At 39.3% G+C, this 15,822-nt stretch overlaps 1 protein-coding gene and 1 pseudogene across 1 annotated transcript in view; both read right to left on the reverse strand.

The window, feature by feature from the left end:
- The window catches only part of LOC114040645, a 29,007-nt pseudogene extending 17,389 nt beyond the window's left edge, over positions 1-11,618 (reverse strand).
- A 1,557-nt stretch (positions 11,619-13,175) lies between these two features.
- LOC114040644 (zinc finger protein 420-like) overlaps positions 13,176-15,822 on the reverse strand; it is an 18,735-nt gene continuing 16,088 nt past the window's right edge. Inside the window, exon 5 of the mRNA XM_027858754.1 lies at positions 13,176-15,822. This exon is cut by the window's right edge and continues 610 nt beyond it. Coding sequence (XP_027714555.1) covers positions 14,796-15,822 — 1,027 coding nt within the window. The 3' untranslated portion in view covers positions 13,176-14,795.

Consider the following 15,822-nt stretch of genomic DNA (forward strand, 5'->3'; position numbering starts at 1 on the left):
TTTTCACTTTCATTTTTCTTACTTTTTTTGGACTATGGCCAATATGGAAATGTTTTGCATTAATTCACAAGTATAATAGATATCCCATCGTTTGCTTTCTCAATGGGTGGGGGAAGGATTGGAGGGAGGGAAAGAATTTCGAACTCAAAATTTAAAAAAACACAAAGTAAATGTAATTAGGATTTTTTTTGTGTGTGGAGAGGATACACAGGTGTCTGTGGTTATATGATTCTCTGATGCCCACAATTCCTAGTGTTACAGCACAGGACAAAGAAACCTATCCCAGGTTCTCTAGCCTGAGATGCTAGTTCAGGAAAGCAGCAAGTGGCACTCACCTTCCCCAGCCTGGCTGTCAGGGCAGGAGCTATTCCCTCTTCCTCCAGGCTGTCCTCCTGGGGCAGAGCAGAGGCCACCGAAGGTAGAGCTGGGGAGGAAAGGAGAAGCAGGAGAATGAGGGGTCACGCTGGGGGTCTGCCCTGCTCAGACCAGCCATTCCCACTTCTCCACTGTGGGGAGATCAGGGAGGGGGGCAGGGGCTGGGAGGAGGCCAGAAGGAAGGGGTCATTTCTCTCTTGGGGGGTGGTGGGCGCTGTCCTGGGGCCAGTATCTCTTTAGAGACAAACTGGAGGACAGACAACTGACCCTTTCAGAAGGGGGAGGGCACGGGGCCCGGGCAGCATCAGGGAAGGCTTCCTGGAGGAAGGGCTGCCCAGGAGGATGCTGGGAGGAGGAGATGAGGTCACGGCAAGTCCGCACGGAGGTCCAGACAGACACACATGGGGAGCACATTCCCTGGGACTCTGGGCACAGGGGAAGGCTTGAGGCCTGGAAGGGCAGGCCCTGACCGGGGTAACAGGACGCGGGAGTGACTGAAGGATTAGAATCCGCCCCCAGGCTCCGCCTCCGCCTGGTCGGCCTCCAACCCCGCCCCTCCCCCCACAGGCCTCCCCCCAGAGCCCTGGGAGCCCCTCGGGGTCTTCCTTCCTCCTCTGGCAGACGCTCCTCTCATTCTCCAGGTGCTCCCCAGCCAGCCCCCCATGCTCCGAGCCCGCCGCACCCCGCAGCCGGCTCCGCCTGGGCCTGGCCCCGCTCACCCCGTCACACATCAGCTCAGGACAGAGAAGGTGAAGAAGACACAAATAACCACGAAAGAGGGGGCAAGAAGGGTGGCTGAAGTGACGCGTGGGATGGCCCGCCCTCTCTAGAAAATGCCTGAGGCGAGCACGGCCTTCTGGGAATCATAGTTTGGAGGCTGAGGCGCCTTCTGCGCATGCCTGGGCCTCCGCCCCACCCTAGGATACGGCCCCGCCTCCCTCGCCCCTCCCCGCCCTTCCTGCCAGGAGCCCCGCCCCCTCCACCCCTCCCCTTATCCAGTGAGCGCCAGTCATTTGGTAGATGGACCAAATAAAACTAAGAGCTAAGGTTTAACTGGAGCTTACTGTGTTCCAGCTACTACCAAGTACTTTACATTGACTATCTCACCTGGTCCTCACAACAGCCCTGGGAAGCAGGTGCTATAGTGGTGCCCATTTTATAGATGTGGAAACTAGGGTGAAGTGACTTGTCCAGGGTCACACTGCTAACAAGTGCCTGAACTTGGATTTGTTTTCAATTTATTTATTTATTTTTAGTTTTCAACATTCACTTCCATAAGCTTTTGAGTTTTAAATTTTCTCCCCCTCCCTCCCCACAACATTGAACAGTGGTGTTGCTCTCTGGTGTTTTTTAATAGGAATGAATGTTGTATTTTGTCAAAAGCTTTTTCTGCATCTATTGAGATAATCCTGGTTTCTGTTAGTTTGTTGTTTATATTATCAATTATCTTGGTAGTTTTTCTAATATTGAACCAGCCCTGCATTCCTGGTATAAATCCCAGCTGGTAATAGCATATTATTCTTGTGATAAGTTGCTGTTATGTATTTGCTAATATCTTATTTAAAATTTTTACAACTATTTTCACTAGAGAAACTTTCTTTCTCTGTTTTGATGCTTCCCAGTTAGGTATCAGCAGCATATCTGTATCATAGAAACAATTTGGTAAGATTCCTTCTTCATCTATTTTCCCAAATAGTGTATATAGTATTGGAATTAATTGTTCTTTAAATGTTTGATAGAATTAGTTTATAAATCCATCTGACCCTGGAGATTTTTTCCTAAGGAGTTCATCGATGCTTTGTTCAATTTCTTTTTCCTAATATAGGGTTATTTAACTATTTTACTTCCTCTTCTGTTAATCTGGGCAATTTATATTTTTGTAAATATTCATCCATTTCACTAAGATTGTCAAATTTATTGGCATACAGTTGAGTAAAATAGTTCTTAATTATTGTTTTAATTTCTTCTTCATTGGTGATGAATTTACCCTTTTCATTTTTGATACTGGTAATTTAGTTTTCTTTTTTTTTAAATTACATTAACCAAAGGTTTATCTGTTTTATTATTTTTTTTTTATAAAACCAGCTCTTAGTTTTATTATTATTAGTTCAATAGTTTTCTTAATTTCAATTTTATTAATCTCTCCTTTGGTTTTCAGTATTTCTAATTTTGTTCTAATTTGGTATTTCACTGGGGGTTTTTAATTTGTTCTTTCTCTAGTTTTTTAGTTGCATGCCCAATTCATTGATCTCCTCTTTCTCTACTTTATTCACGTAAGCATTTAGAGATATAAAACTTCCCTTAAGGACTGCTTTTACTGCATCCCATAAGTTTTGGTATTTTGCCTCATTGTCATTCTCTTGAATGAAGTTACTGATTGTTTCTATGATTTCTTGTTTGACCCATTCATTCTTTAGGATTAGATTTAGTTTCCAATTAATTTTTAGTCTATCTTTCCATGGCCCTTTATTACATATAATTTTTATTGCATCATGATCTGAAAAGGATGCATTTGATATTTCTGTATTGGATTGTGAGGTTTTTATGCCCTAGTATGTGGTCAATTTTTGTGTAAATGCCATGTACCACTGAGAAAAAAGTATATTCATTTCTATCCCCATTCAATGTTCTCCAAAGGTCTACTATATCTAACTTTTATAAAATTCTACTCACCTCCTCAACTTCTTTCTTGTTTGTTTTGTGGTTAGATTTATCTAGTTCAGAGATGAGGAGGCTGAGGTCCCCCACTAGTATAGTTTTGCTGTCTATTTCTTCCTTTAACTCCCTGTACTTCTCCAAGAATTTGGTTTCAGATGTGGGTATATTGACAATGTTGTCCTCTTCTGAATGTGTGCTTTGATCTCCCCTGTCCCCGTAATAAGAATCTTTGGTCACTGTACGTTTCTCTTTGCTCATGGTGTTTGTTTATTTCCTGACTTAAAAACCTTGAACTCTCCTCTTGGAGAGCAGGGGGCATTGACCCAAGTTTCTTGTGCTGGGGCCTGGGGGCCTGGTCACTGGCTTCGTGTGCTGGGGCCTCAGGTACTGGCAGTTGGAGAATGCAGGGTTCTGGCAGCTGACCTGGTGTTGGGCTGGAATCAGCAGCACTGGGGCTCCAGGGTTAGGGGTGGGGAATCTGGCCCCTGAAGGACATCTGCTCACCTGGGTCTTGCACTCCTTTCTTTGGCTCCTGCTCACCCAGGCTTTGCACAGGGATGTTTTGCTGCTGCAGGATGTCTCTCAGCCTGGAGCTTTCCCTCTTGGAACTGTGCTTCCCAGAGTTTTGCTGAGGCACCAGGAGGCTTGGCTTCCAGAGAATGTTGTGGCATGTGGTGGTTTTCTGAGATGGTTTCCACCAGCTCCCCTGCCCATAGTGGGGCACTCGGGGTCCTGGTGTTGGTTCTTGCCTGCTTCACCACCCTGGGGTTCAGGATCTTCTCTGGTATGCTGAGGTGGGGCTTTCTGCTGGTTTGCTGGGACGCCTCCCATTCTGTACTGCTTCCCCTCCCCCAGAAAGAGAGGGGCCTTTCCTATTCATCCACCAAGCTTCCTGGGCTACAAGACTGCTACACCCCATCTTTCCTGCTGGTTCAGCTGTTCCAGTTTTTTTCCTGGGGCAGTATTTTCTGGGCTTTCAGAGGTCAATAAGGGAAGGTGAGAATGACTTGCTTCTTTACTCAGCCATCTTGGCTCCCAGAAGCAGAACTCCTGAACTTAGATTTGATCTCAGGTCTTTCTGACTTCACTTCCAGATCTCTATCCACTGCACCATCTTACTGACCCAATTTTATCCCTTAGTGTTAAAAGAATTGGCAGATATAGTATCAAGAATGAAAAGGTTGAAACTACCACCAAGGAAGAGGAAATTAAAACAATAATTAGGAATTATTTTGCCCAACTATATGCCAACAAATTTGACAATCTTAGTGAAATGGATGAATATTTACAAAAATATAAATTGCCCAGATTAACAGAAGAGGAAGTAATATACTTAAATAACCCCATCTTAGAAAAAGAAATTGAACAAGCCATTGATGAACTCCCTAGGAAAAAATCTCCAGGGCCAGATGGATATACATGTGTATTCTGTCAAACATTTAAAGAACAATTAATTCCAATACTATATAGACTATTTGGGAAAATAAGTCAAGAAGGAATCTTACCAAATTCTTTTTATGACATAAATATGGTGCTGCTACCTAAACCAGAAAGAGTCAAAACAGAGAAAGAAAATTATAGACCAATTTCTCTAATGAATATAGATGCAAAAATTTTAAACAAAATATTAGCAAATAGATTACAGTAACTTATCACAAGAATAATACACTATGACCAGGTAGGATTTATACCAGGAATGCAGGGCTGGTTCAATATAAGGAAAACTATCAGCATAATTGAGCATATCAACACCAAAACTAACAGAAACCACATGATCATCTCAATAGATGCAGAAAAAGCTTTTAACAAAATACAACACCCATTCTTATTAAAAACACTAGAGAGCATAGGTATAAATGGAGTCTTCCTTAAAATAATAAATAGCATCTATCTAAAACCTTCAGCAAGCATAATATGTAATGGGGACAAGCTAGAAGCATTTCCAATAAGATCAGGGGTGAAACAAGGATGTCCATTATCACCACTGTTGTTCCATATTGTACTGGAAATGTTAGTTTTCACAATAAGAGAAGAAAAAGACATTGAAGGCATTAGAATAGGCAAAGAAGAAACAAAGCTATCACTCTTTGCAGATGACATGATGTTATACTTAGAGAATCCCAGAGAATCAAGTAAAAAACTACTTGAAATAATAAACAACTTTAGCAAAGTTGCAGGCTATAAAATAAACCCACATAAATCATTGTCATTTCTATATAGTACCAACAAAGCCAACAGCAAGAGGTAGAGAAATTCCATTTAAACTTACTGTAGACATTATAAAATATTTAGGAGTCTACCTCTCAAAACAAACTCAGGAACTCTATGAACACAATTATAAAACACTTTTTACACAAATAAAGTCAGATCTAAATAATTGGCAAGACATCAGTTGCTCATGGGTAGGCCAAGCTAATATAATAAAAATCACAATTCTGCCTAAGCTAATTTACTTATTCAGTACCATACCAATCAAACTACCAAAAAATTATTTTATAGAGTTAGAAAAAATAATAACAAGATTCATTTGGAAGAACAAAAGGTCCTGAATATCAAGAGAACTAATGAAAAGAAATGCAGGGGAAGGTGGCCTAGCCATTCCAGATTTAAATTATATTATAAAGCAGCAATCATCAAAACTGCTTGGTACTGGCTAAGAAATAGAGTGGTGGATCAGGAATAGGTTAAATATGCAGGAATAGGTTCAATATGACTAAGACACAGTAGTCAATGATTATAGTAATCTATTATTTGATAAACCCAAAGACCCCAGTTTCTGGGATAAGAACCCACTCTTTGAAAAAAACTGCTAGGAAAACTGGAAAAGAGTATGGCAGAAAATAGGCATAGACCAAAATCTCACACCATATACCAAAATAAAGTCAAAATAGGTTCATGATTTAGACATAAAGGCTGATACTATAAGCAAACTGGGAGAGCAAGGAATAGTTTACCTGTCAGATCTATGGAGAACAGAAGAATTCATGACCAAACAGGAGATAGAGAACATTACGAAGAGCAAAATAGATAATTTTGATTACATTAAATTAAAAAGTTTTTGCACAAACAAAGCCAATGCAACTAAGATTAGAAGGTAGAAAATTGGGAAAGAATTTTTACAACCAGTCTCTCTGATAAGGGCCTCATTTCTAAAATAAAGAGAATTAAGTCAAATTTATAAGAATACAAGCCATCCCCCAATTGATAAATGGTCAAGGGATATGAACAGACAGTTCTCAGATGAAGAAATTAAAGCCATCTATAATCATATGAAAAAATGCTCTAAATCACTATTGATTAGAGAATGAAAATCAAAACAACTCTGAGACACCACATCACACATATCAAAATGGCCAACATGACAAAACAGGAAAATGATGTTGGAGAAGATGTGGGAAAACTGGAACACTAATGCATTGTTGGTGGAGTTGTGAACTGATCCAACCATTTTGGAGAGCAATTTGGAACTATGCCCAAAGGGCTATAAAAATGTGCATACCCTTTGACCCAGCAATAGCACTTCTAGGGCTATATCCCAAAGAGATCATACAAATGGGAAAAGGACCTACATGTACAAAAATATTCATAGCAGCTCTTTTTGTGGTGGCAAAGAATTGGAAATTGAGAGGATGCCCATCAATTGGGGAATGGCTGAGCAAACTGGTATATGAATGTGATGGAATACTATTGCGCTATAAGAAATGATAAGCAGGCTGACTTCAGAAAAACCTGGAAAAACTTGTATGGTCTGATGCTGAGTGAAGTGAGCAGAACCAAGAGAACGTCATACACAGTAACAGCCACGTTGTATGATGACTAACATTGATAAACTTAACCCTGCCTGGCAATACAAGGATCTAAGACATCTCCAGGGGCCTTGTGATAGAAAATGCTATCCACATCCAAAGAACGAACTATGGAAGTCAAATTGCTATTTTTTTTTCTGTTCTGTTGAGTTTTGTTTCCTCTTTCTGATGGTTCCTCCTGTTGGTTTTGATTTTTACTTACAACATCACTAATGTGAGGATATGTTTAATATGAATGTGAATGTATAGCCTGTGTCGGATTGTGCGCCGTCTTGGGGTGGGGGGTGATGGGGAGGAAAATTTTGAACTCAAAAGCATATGGAAATGATTATTGATAAATCAAAATAAATTAATAAAAAAGAATTGGCAGATAGCATTGATGAGTCATTGTCAGTGGTACTTACAAGATAATGGTAAACATGAGGGAAACAAGGAAGAATCAGTAATATCCAAATGTTCTAAAAAGTGATCAGAAAGGTCAGGAAACTGTAGGCCCAGTAAGTTTGCTTTTATTTTCTAACAATATTCTAGGTTGTATTTTTAACTGTCATTGATGAGTTTGTTTTTACATTGCCGTCTTTTCCAAGCACCTTCTTTCCCCTTCCGTATTCAAATTATGACAAAGGATAAAGAGAGAAAAAGTGTTTCAACAAATCTAACACATTTCCTGACTCAGTGAAAGTCATTTGCCACAAATATAATCCTCCCCAACATCTGCAGAGGGGAAAAGGAAGAATTTAGAAAAAAGGGAGGGGTGTCTCTCTTCTCTTGTTCTTCTGAGACATCATTACTTTGAAAAACAAAAAAGAGGCAAGATTTCTTGCATAAGATAATAACAATTCCTTGAGGAGAAAATAGCACTATGCAACTTAAAACAGTCAGATTTATAAAATGCATTTTATTAAATGTGTTTTTATACCACAACCTCATAATTTTAATGTGGATTTTTATAAGACAATGAAAAAAAGATGTTCTTTAATTTAAAAAAAAAATTTTTTTTTTAGGCAATTGGGGTTAAGTGACTTGCCCAGGGTCACACAGCTAGTGTCAAGTGTTTGGTCTGAGGCTGGATTTGAACTCTGGTCTTCCTGACTTCAGGGCCGGTGCTCTGTCCACTACACCACCTAGCTGCCCCCCAAAAAGATGTTCTTTATGAACACTTCTGACATTGTTTTCTATACATGATTATCACACAAGTGGAAATTATAGAGTACAGAATTGTACTTACCTCTTAACTGATAGACATATATTCATTTGCTTATTCTTTCCCTGCGTGAGGGGAAGGTTTTTTTTTTTCCTTCTAAGAACTGAGGGGTGTTTTTTTTTATCTGTTAAAAGATTTATTAAAAAAAAAAGCAAAAACCTCTGATTACTTTGTTATTAAGTGATTTTTAGAAATAAGTTAACCTCCTTCACTTAAATAAGAGTTAAGTGGTGGGGGGGGCAGCTAGGTGGCACAGTGGATAGAGCACTGGCCCTGGATTCAGGAGGACCTGAGTTCAAATCCGCCCTCAGACATATAACACTTACTAGCTGTGTGATCCTGGGCAAGTCACTTAACCCCATTGCCTAAAACCAAAAAAAAAAAAAAAAAGTTAAGTGGGTTTTTTTTCCCCCTAATGTAATCCAGATTTGATTACTTGAGAAAAATTTTATTGTATCATATTCTAAAGATATAGGCAATGTCATGTTTCATATGGGTGTAAAAAATTACTTATCAGAATTTTTTTTAAGAATATAAAATTATACATAGGCCTTAAGATTTTGAATGTTATGACTGAAAAGTGCTTAAGCTATAATTTTGATTTTAAAAAATATATTCATGTTAAACTGATCAGAATCTTTGCCAATATTTGAAAATGTTTTAATATTAAATAATAGGATGGCAGAATTTATACCTGGATGTTACAAAATGTTTTACTTTAGAATCACATTACAAAAGGAAAAAAAAACAGTCTGATTGTACTCTAGATTTTTAGAAAGCAGATTTGAAGTGGTTCAAAGGAAAAGTTCACAGGTATGTTCTCATGAAGTGAAGTGCTTTAGAGGAAAGTCAGCCCAGAAGGGATGGGAGAAGGTCAGCAATGAAATGTTGAAGAGAGAAAGAAAAAGAAATTCCAGTCAATTGGAAAAATGTTTTATCTGGACAGACCAAAGTGTAAGTATGGCAAACTCACCAACCAACTTAGACTAAAAAAAAAAGAAAAGTACAGACAATAGAAGCAAAACCAGATAAGAAAGAATAAGTATGAATATTGTATGATCCTGGAAAAATTGTATCAGAAATGTTAAAACTCAGAATAAGCTGAGGCTGCTAATGAAAACTGAAGGGGGGGGTGGGTTCTTTAATGTCATGTTGGGGGAAAAAAGGAAGATCAAAGATGATAGTAACAGAACACCCAATGCCACTGTACCTATGGGTGGGAAGCATAACAGCCAAAGGACCTTTCCCTACAATGCTATATTGGGTTGGCTCAGAAAAGATCACAGCCTTAGCAACTTGTCTCATGATCCCATTCTTTAGAAATTCCAACTGAGACTCGGCCACTGATCCAACCTGGTGACTGAGTCTACTGGAAATGCCATCTCCAAAAACACTCCTTGGAGCCATGATGGAAAAGTACCCTTGAAGTCCAGCTCATGACCCCCACTGCAGCCAAACTCCAGGGAGTAAGTAGGGTCCTGGATCCACCTGTCATATCTCAAAAGGGAAGTATTGCCCATCTGGATCATGGAACCCACAGGTTCCATAATCCAAAGCAGCCAACATCTGAGGCAGACAGCTGTTCCCAAGACACGCAGGATATTAACAACAGCTGATATAGACCATTAACCCATGAAACCAGGCGTGGGCTGAGGGTTACAGTTAATACATCTATGAACTAAGCCTTTTTTTCCCCCTGTCCTTACTACTGTCCTCTCAATCTCTCAATGTTCATGGAAACAGCAGTTTTTTTTTTAATGTTGTACTTATCTCCCTAAGTTTGATTAGCGAAAATTTTGCTATTTAAGGTAAAAATTCCTGGGACTATAATTTGTTTTGAACTTTGACTGCAGGGATAGTTTTCTTGAGGTTTAGAGGTGCTGGCACCCTGAAATAGCAACATGGCAGGTCTTGCCCAAATGAATTCAACCCAAGCCTTCTTTCAGCCAAAAACAAGGTTTATTAGAATACCAATTGGGGTGAGTGAGATTCCTAATGAGTCTGCACTATTGGCTAGATTTTAAAAATCTGAGCCATTGGCCAGATTTTAACAATCTAAGCACCTTAATGGAGGCCAAGATGGATCTTATATACAGAAAGCCTGTGGGAGGGATCTAGGAGTGTCCAAGTAGTCTGAGGTGACTGTGAGGTAACAGAACTGAATTGGGAGATTGGGCATAGCCACAATCAAAGGCCAGTTGAGTGGATTATAGCCTCAGGCAAATGCCAGAGACAACCATGTGGGAAAGTCCAGGGCTTTTCCTTTTTGGGGTCCAGATCCCATCCCCATCAGTCTGAATTGTCATAAAGCCAATAAAAGAAAATGGCTTGTGTGGCAGTCTGAGGACTGCTAAGGTGGATGTCTGTGCCTGGGAAAGACTGTGGGGATGACCTACAACTTGGCCTCGGTAGGATCATCCTGACTTCATTTCTCCATTAGATTATTTCCTCTCTAGAAAAGGAAAATTCTCACCTGATAAATCCTGAGCCTTGCCTTTAATACTCTGTAACTACATGATTGGCTAGTAGATATGACTCATACCTGGACTCAAACAGAGCTAAGGGAGATTTTTTACCTGTTATATAACAATGTCCCTCTTTTTCCTTTTATAGCAAATTTCTATAATCAAGAAATTTTTCAAAGTCATGTTTCAAATAAATGTTCCTCATCGGCCTTCAAGGGTTGTTCAGACCTTTTAGCCAAAGAGAGGGAATTCTGATTTTCATAATTATCAATTCGATATGTGTAATGAATATACTAATTTAGAATTTTCAAGAATTGCCTCTTCCAGCTTGAGAGTCTGACTTACAATGCGGCTTGAAATGATCAAACCCTTGACAACACTCCCACAACCACTGCCTTCTTTTGCTACCTTAAGTGAAGGCAATCAAAGGCTCTAGAACCTGCTCCTGTCACAGAATTCTGGACTTGCACCCTACTAAGTAATGACCCCCAAACACTACTGAACACTATTGCTCCCACAGGACTGCAGACTTATTGTATTATCTTCCACTTGTGGGCAACCACACAGGCCTGGGGAACATTTGTAACCTACTGACCTCCCTCCCTCCTTTCCCATTGTGATTTACGTAGATAATCTCTGTCTTTGCTACCGAAAGGTGGAATTCAGATCAGGAGAAATCTGGATTTGCAAATCTTCCTCATAATGAAACTAATTAACTAAACAGCTACCAGATTACTGGCACTTTGTCTCTGGCCTGATGTTTTGTCATTCTCAGGTTAGAGCCTGGCTCAGTATGATCCTCTTAACAACATATTGATGGTCTACACATATTCCATCCCAGGAACTCTGGACATGCTCTAGACTCTCATTATAGAAGTTTCTATTTTAAATTTCATTTTAGTTTTTAGCAATTATTATTTTCTTCTCTGGCCTCCTTTCTCTCACTGAACAAAAAAAGACAAGAAAAGTAAAACCTTCATACTATACACATATAGTCCGGCAAAATAAATTTCTACATTAGTCACATCAAAAAATGTCACATTCTGCATGTTAAATCCATTACCTTTCTGGAAAGAGATGTGTAGCAAGACTATCTTCAGCCCTCTTGAATCAAGGTTTGCCTAGGATAAAAATTTATAATGGAGTGGTCCATCTCTGTGAGTATAGGTAACCTCCACATTGGGACTTCCTCATAAGGATGAAATCACAGGTCCAAAGGAAAACAAATACACAGGCAGTTTTTCTCCTTTCCAACATTTTCTCTTTACAACTGGCAAATGGATATTCCTAAATCACAGAACAGACCATGCCATTCTGTTTTAGGACTTCAGTAGCTTTCCAAATGACTCTAGAATAAAAATACTAACTCATCCATTAAAGCCGTCCACAGGGTGACTGTCTTTACCATATGATTATTTATTGACTGCCAACAAGGAGGTGGAAAAGACGCTTCAAAATCACTGAACAGGGGCTGGAAGACAGCAACACCTCCAGACACCGAACCTAATGAGACTCTAGTGGTTGAAGGGATGGGCACACAGGTACAATGGGATTGTAAGTAATGATTTATAGATCATTCCCAACTCTGAGGTTGAAAAGACTCTTTTCTAGGATTGGGTGAGTGGCTGCAAAGCCAACGCCTGGGTGGTATATGCATTAGTCACTCACCAAACCTATTATTATGCTACAGCCCACAAGTTTGGAGATACATGAATTGGCCCCCACTGCACCCATCTGACTAGAATGGTGGCAGATTATTGAGATTCAGGGAGGTAGGCTGAAATCTTAAGCTTTTCCTCTATTCTGCTGAAAGATCCAAGTCTCAGAGTTCAACAATCTGTCCAACATTGTGAGTGATTCCACAATTTCTTCATTCAAAAAAATTTTGTTTTTAACATTCTTTTTAAATTTTGACTTCTAAATGCTTCTCCATCCATCCACTGAGAAGTTAATATAGAAATTACACATGTGAAAGCATGCAAAATATATTTCTGTATTAGCCAAGTCACAAAAAGAAGGAAAAAAAGAAAGAAAGAAAAGTGAAAAAGTGATTCTTTACTTTACACTAAGTGTGTCAGTTTTCTCCCAGAGGATGGACAGCATTTTTCATCATGTGTCCTTTGGAATTGTCTTAGATCATTATGTTGATCATAGTAGCTAAATCATTCAGTTGATCATCATTAAAATATTGCTGTTACTGTGTACAATGACCTTCTGGTTCTGCTTACTTCATTCTGCATCTATTCATATAGATTTTCCCAGGTTTTTATGAAATCATTGCCCTCATCATTTCTTATAGCAAAATAGTATTCTATCACAATCATATACTACAACTTTTCAGCCTTTTGCCAATTGAGAGACATCTCCTAAATTTCTAATTCTTTGCCACCACAAAAAGAACTGCTAAAAATACTTTTATACAAATAGTACTTTACCTTTGATCTCTTTGGGATACAGACCTAGTAGTGGTATTGCTGGGGCAAAGGAAATGCAGTTTTATAGCCCTCTGAGCATAGTTACAAACTGTTCTCTAGAATGGCTGAACCAGTTCAGGATTGTGCATTACTGTGTATTTTTCCACATCCCATCCAGAATTTGTCTTTTTCCTGTTGTTAGCCAATCTGATAGGTATGAGGTGATATCACAGTTGTATTAATTTACATTTCTCTAATCTGTAGTGATTTTGAGCATTTTTCAAATGACTAAGAAAAGCTTTGATTTCTTCTATAAACCCCCTGTTCATATTCCTTGACCACAACGGGAATCTCATTCATCTTTTCCTAAGGCATTTGGCTACCTTAAGAGAGTCACAATTACTCCCACCATTTACTTGCACTTCACTGAATTTCTTCACATTAACACTCACAACACTAGGCAGAAATCACATCTCATCAGTATCAGTATAGGCCCTTGGGATACTTTTTTTTTTAAATTAAGGTGATTCCAATTCTTCATGCTTCACAGTGGCTCCCCAATGAATATGAGCAGAAGCTGCATGAGCAACACCAGGAACACAGCTCAGTACATGACACATTTCTTGAGCACAGTCAACAATTGTTTATCACACATCAGGCTCATCAGAGGGCTAAGTGGTCATCCATAAGCTTACTGCATGCCATTTGCCCAGGGATCACATTTAATACCAAAGCTCTTTTAATACCACCCGCCTTTACTATCGGTGTGACCCTGGGCAAGTCACTTAAACTCAACTGCCTCACCAAAAAGCAATACCACCTGCCACACTCAGAATCCTCTGGTTAACCGGCATAACCTTTCCCTAAATGATGGGAGATGGGAGGATAACATATAAATCTTTACACCTTTAGAGGCCTCTACAGAGAGAAGGGATTATTTCTGTTGATGGGGGCTAAAAAAGGACTCTGAACTGCATCTAGAGACCCAGAATCATAGTCTAGTCAGCTGGGAGATCTTCCCATACTTCTTACATTTATGAGAAATTTCTCTAGTATGAATTCTCTGATGGACATTAAAGTAGTATCTGCAGTCTAAGAAAGGCCTTCCCACGTGCAATACACTCAAAAGATTTCTCTCCAGAATGAATTCTTTGATGTTGAGCAAACTGTATCCTCAGTCTGAAGGTCTTCCCACATTCATGACGTTCATAAGGTGTTTATTCAGTATGAATTGTCTGATGTTGAGTAAGATCTACATTCAGGCAGGACTTCCTTCATACAGTACATGCATAAGGTTTCTCTCCTACATAAATTCTTTGAAGTTGAATAAGATCTGAATCGCGTTAGAAAGTCTTCCCAAACTCCTCATATTCATAAAGAATTTCTCCACTATGAATTCCCCAAAGGACAAAAAGTTGTATCTGACTTTCTAAAGGCCTTCCCACCTTCACTACATTTATAAGATTTCTCTCCACCATGAATTCTTTGATGTAGAATAAATGCTGAGTTGTAGAGGAAAACCTTCCCACACTCCTTCAATTCATGAAGAATGTTTCCAGTATGAATTTCTGATATACAGTAGGGTCTTACTCCTGAAGATCTCCAAAAATTCACTACATTTATATTATTTTTCTCCAGTATGAATTTTCTGATGCATAGGGAGTTGTGCCTTCCTCCAGAAGGCCTTCCCACATTCACTACATTCATAAGGCTTCTCTCCAGTATGAATTCATTAATTTTTAATAAGGTCTGAGTTGTGACAGAAGGCCAGTCCACACTCCTTACATTTATGAGGAATCTCTCCAAACTGAATTCTCTGAAAGATATAAAGTGCTGTCCTCAGTCAAAAGGCTTTCCCAAATGCATTACACTCTTAAGGCTTCTCTGGTGAATGAATTCTCTGATGTTGAGTAAGTTGACTCCTCAGTCTGAAGGCCTTCCCACATTCATGACATTCATAAGGTCTCTCTCCAGTATGAATACTCTGATGTCGAGTAAGATTTACAGTCCGGCGGAAGGCCTTACCACATACACTACATTCATAAGGTTTCTCTCCTGTATGAATTCTGTTATGTCGAATAAGTTCCGAGTTGTAGGGGAAAGCCTTTTCACACTCCTTACATTCATAAATAATCTCTCCAGTATGAATTCTCTGATGCACAGTAAGTAGTGTCTTCCTCCTGAAAGCCTTCCCACATTCACTACATTCATAAGGTTTCTCTCCGGAATGAATTCTTTGATGTAGAATAAATGCTGAGTTGTAGGGGAAAGCCTTCCCACACTCCTTACATTCATAAAGATTCTCTCCAGCATGAGATTTCTGATGTACAGTAAGATGTGCCTTTCTCTTGAAGACCTTCGGACATTCACTACATTCATAAGGTTTTTCTCCTGTATGAATTCTCTGATGCACAGTAAGATGCTGCTTCCTCCTAAAGACCTTTCCACATAAACTACATTTATAAGGTTTCTCTCCTGTATGAATTCTTTGATGTCGAACAAGTTCTGAGTTGTAGGGAAAAGCCTTCCCACACTCCTTACATTCATAAAGGATGTCTCCAGTATGAATTCTCTGATGCACAGTAAGTAGTATTTTACTCCTGAACACCTCTGCACATTCACTACATGCATAAGGCTTTTCTCCAGTATGAATTCTTTGATGCATAATAAATGCTGAGTTGTAGAGGAAGGCCTTCCCACACTCTTTACATTCATAAAGAATATCTCCAGTGTGAATTCTCTGATGCACAGTAAGATGTGCCTTCCTCTTGAAGGCCTGTCTACATTCACTACATTTGTAAGGTTTCTCTCCTGTATGAATTCTCAGATGTTTAGTAAGATCTGAGTTGTGATAGAAGGCCTTCCTACACTCCTTACATTTGTGAAGAATCTTTAAAGGA

The sequence above is a fragment of the Vombatus ursinus genome, unplaced genomic scaffold (assembly GCF_900497805.2).
Source record: "Vombatus ursinus unplaced genomic scaffold, bare-nosed wombat genome assembly UNPS02013930.1, whole genome shotgun sequence".
Classification (NCBI taxonomy): Eukaryota; Metazoa; Chordata; class Mammalia; order Diprotodontia; family Vombatidae; genus Vombatus; species Vombatus ursinus.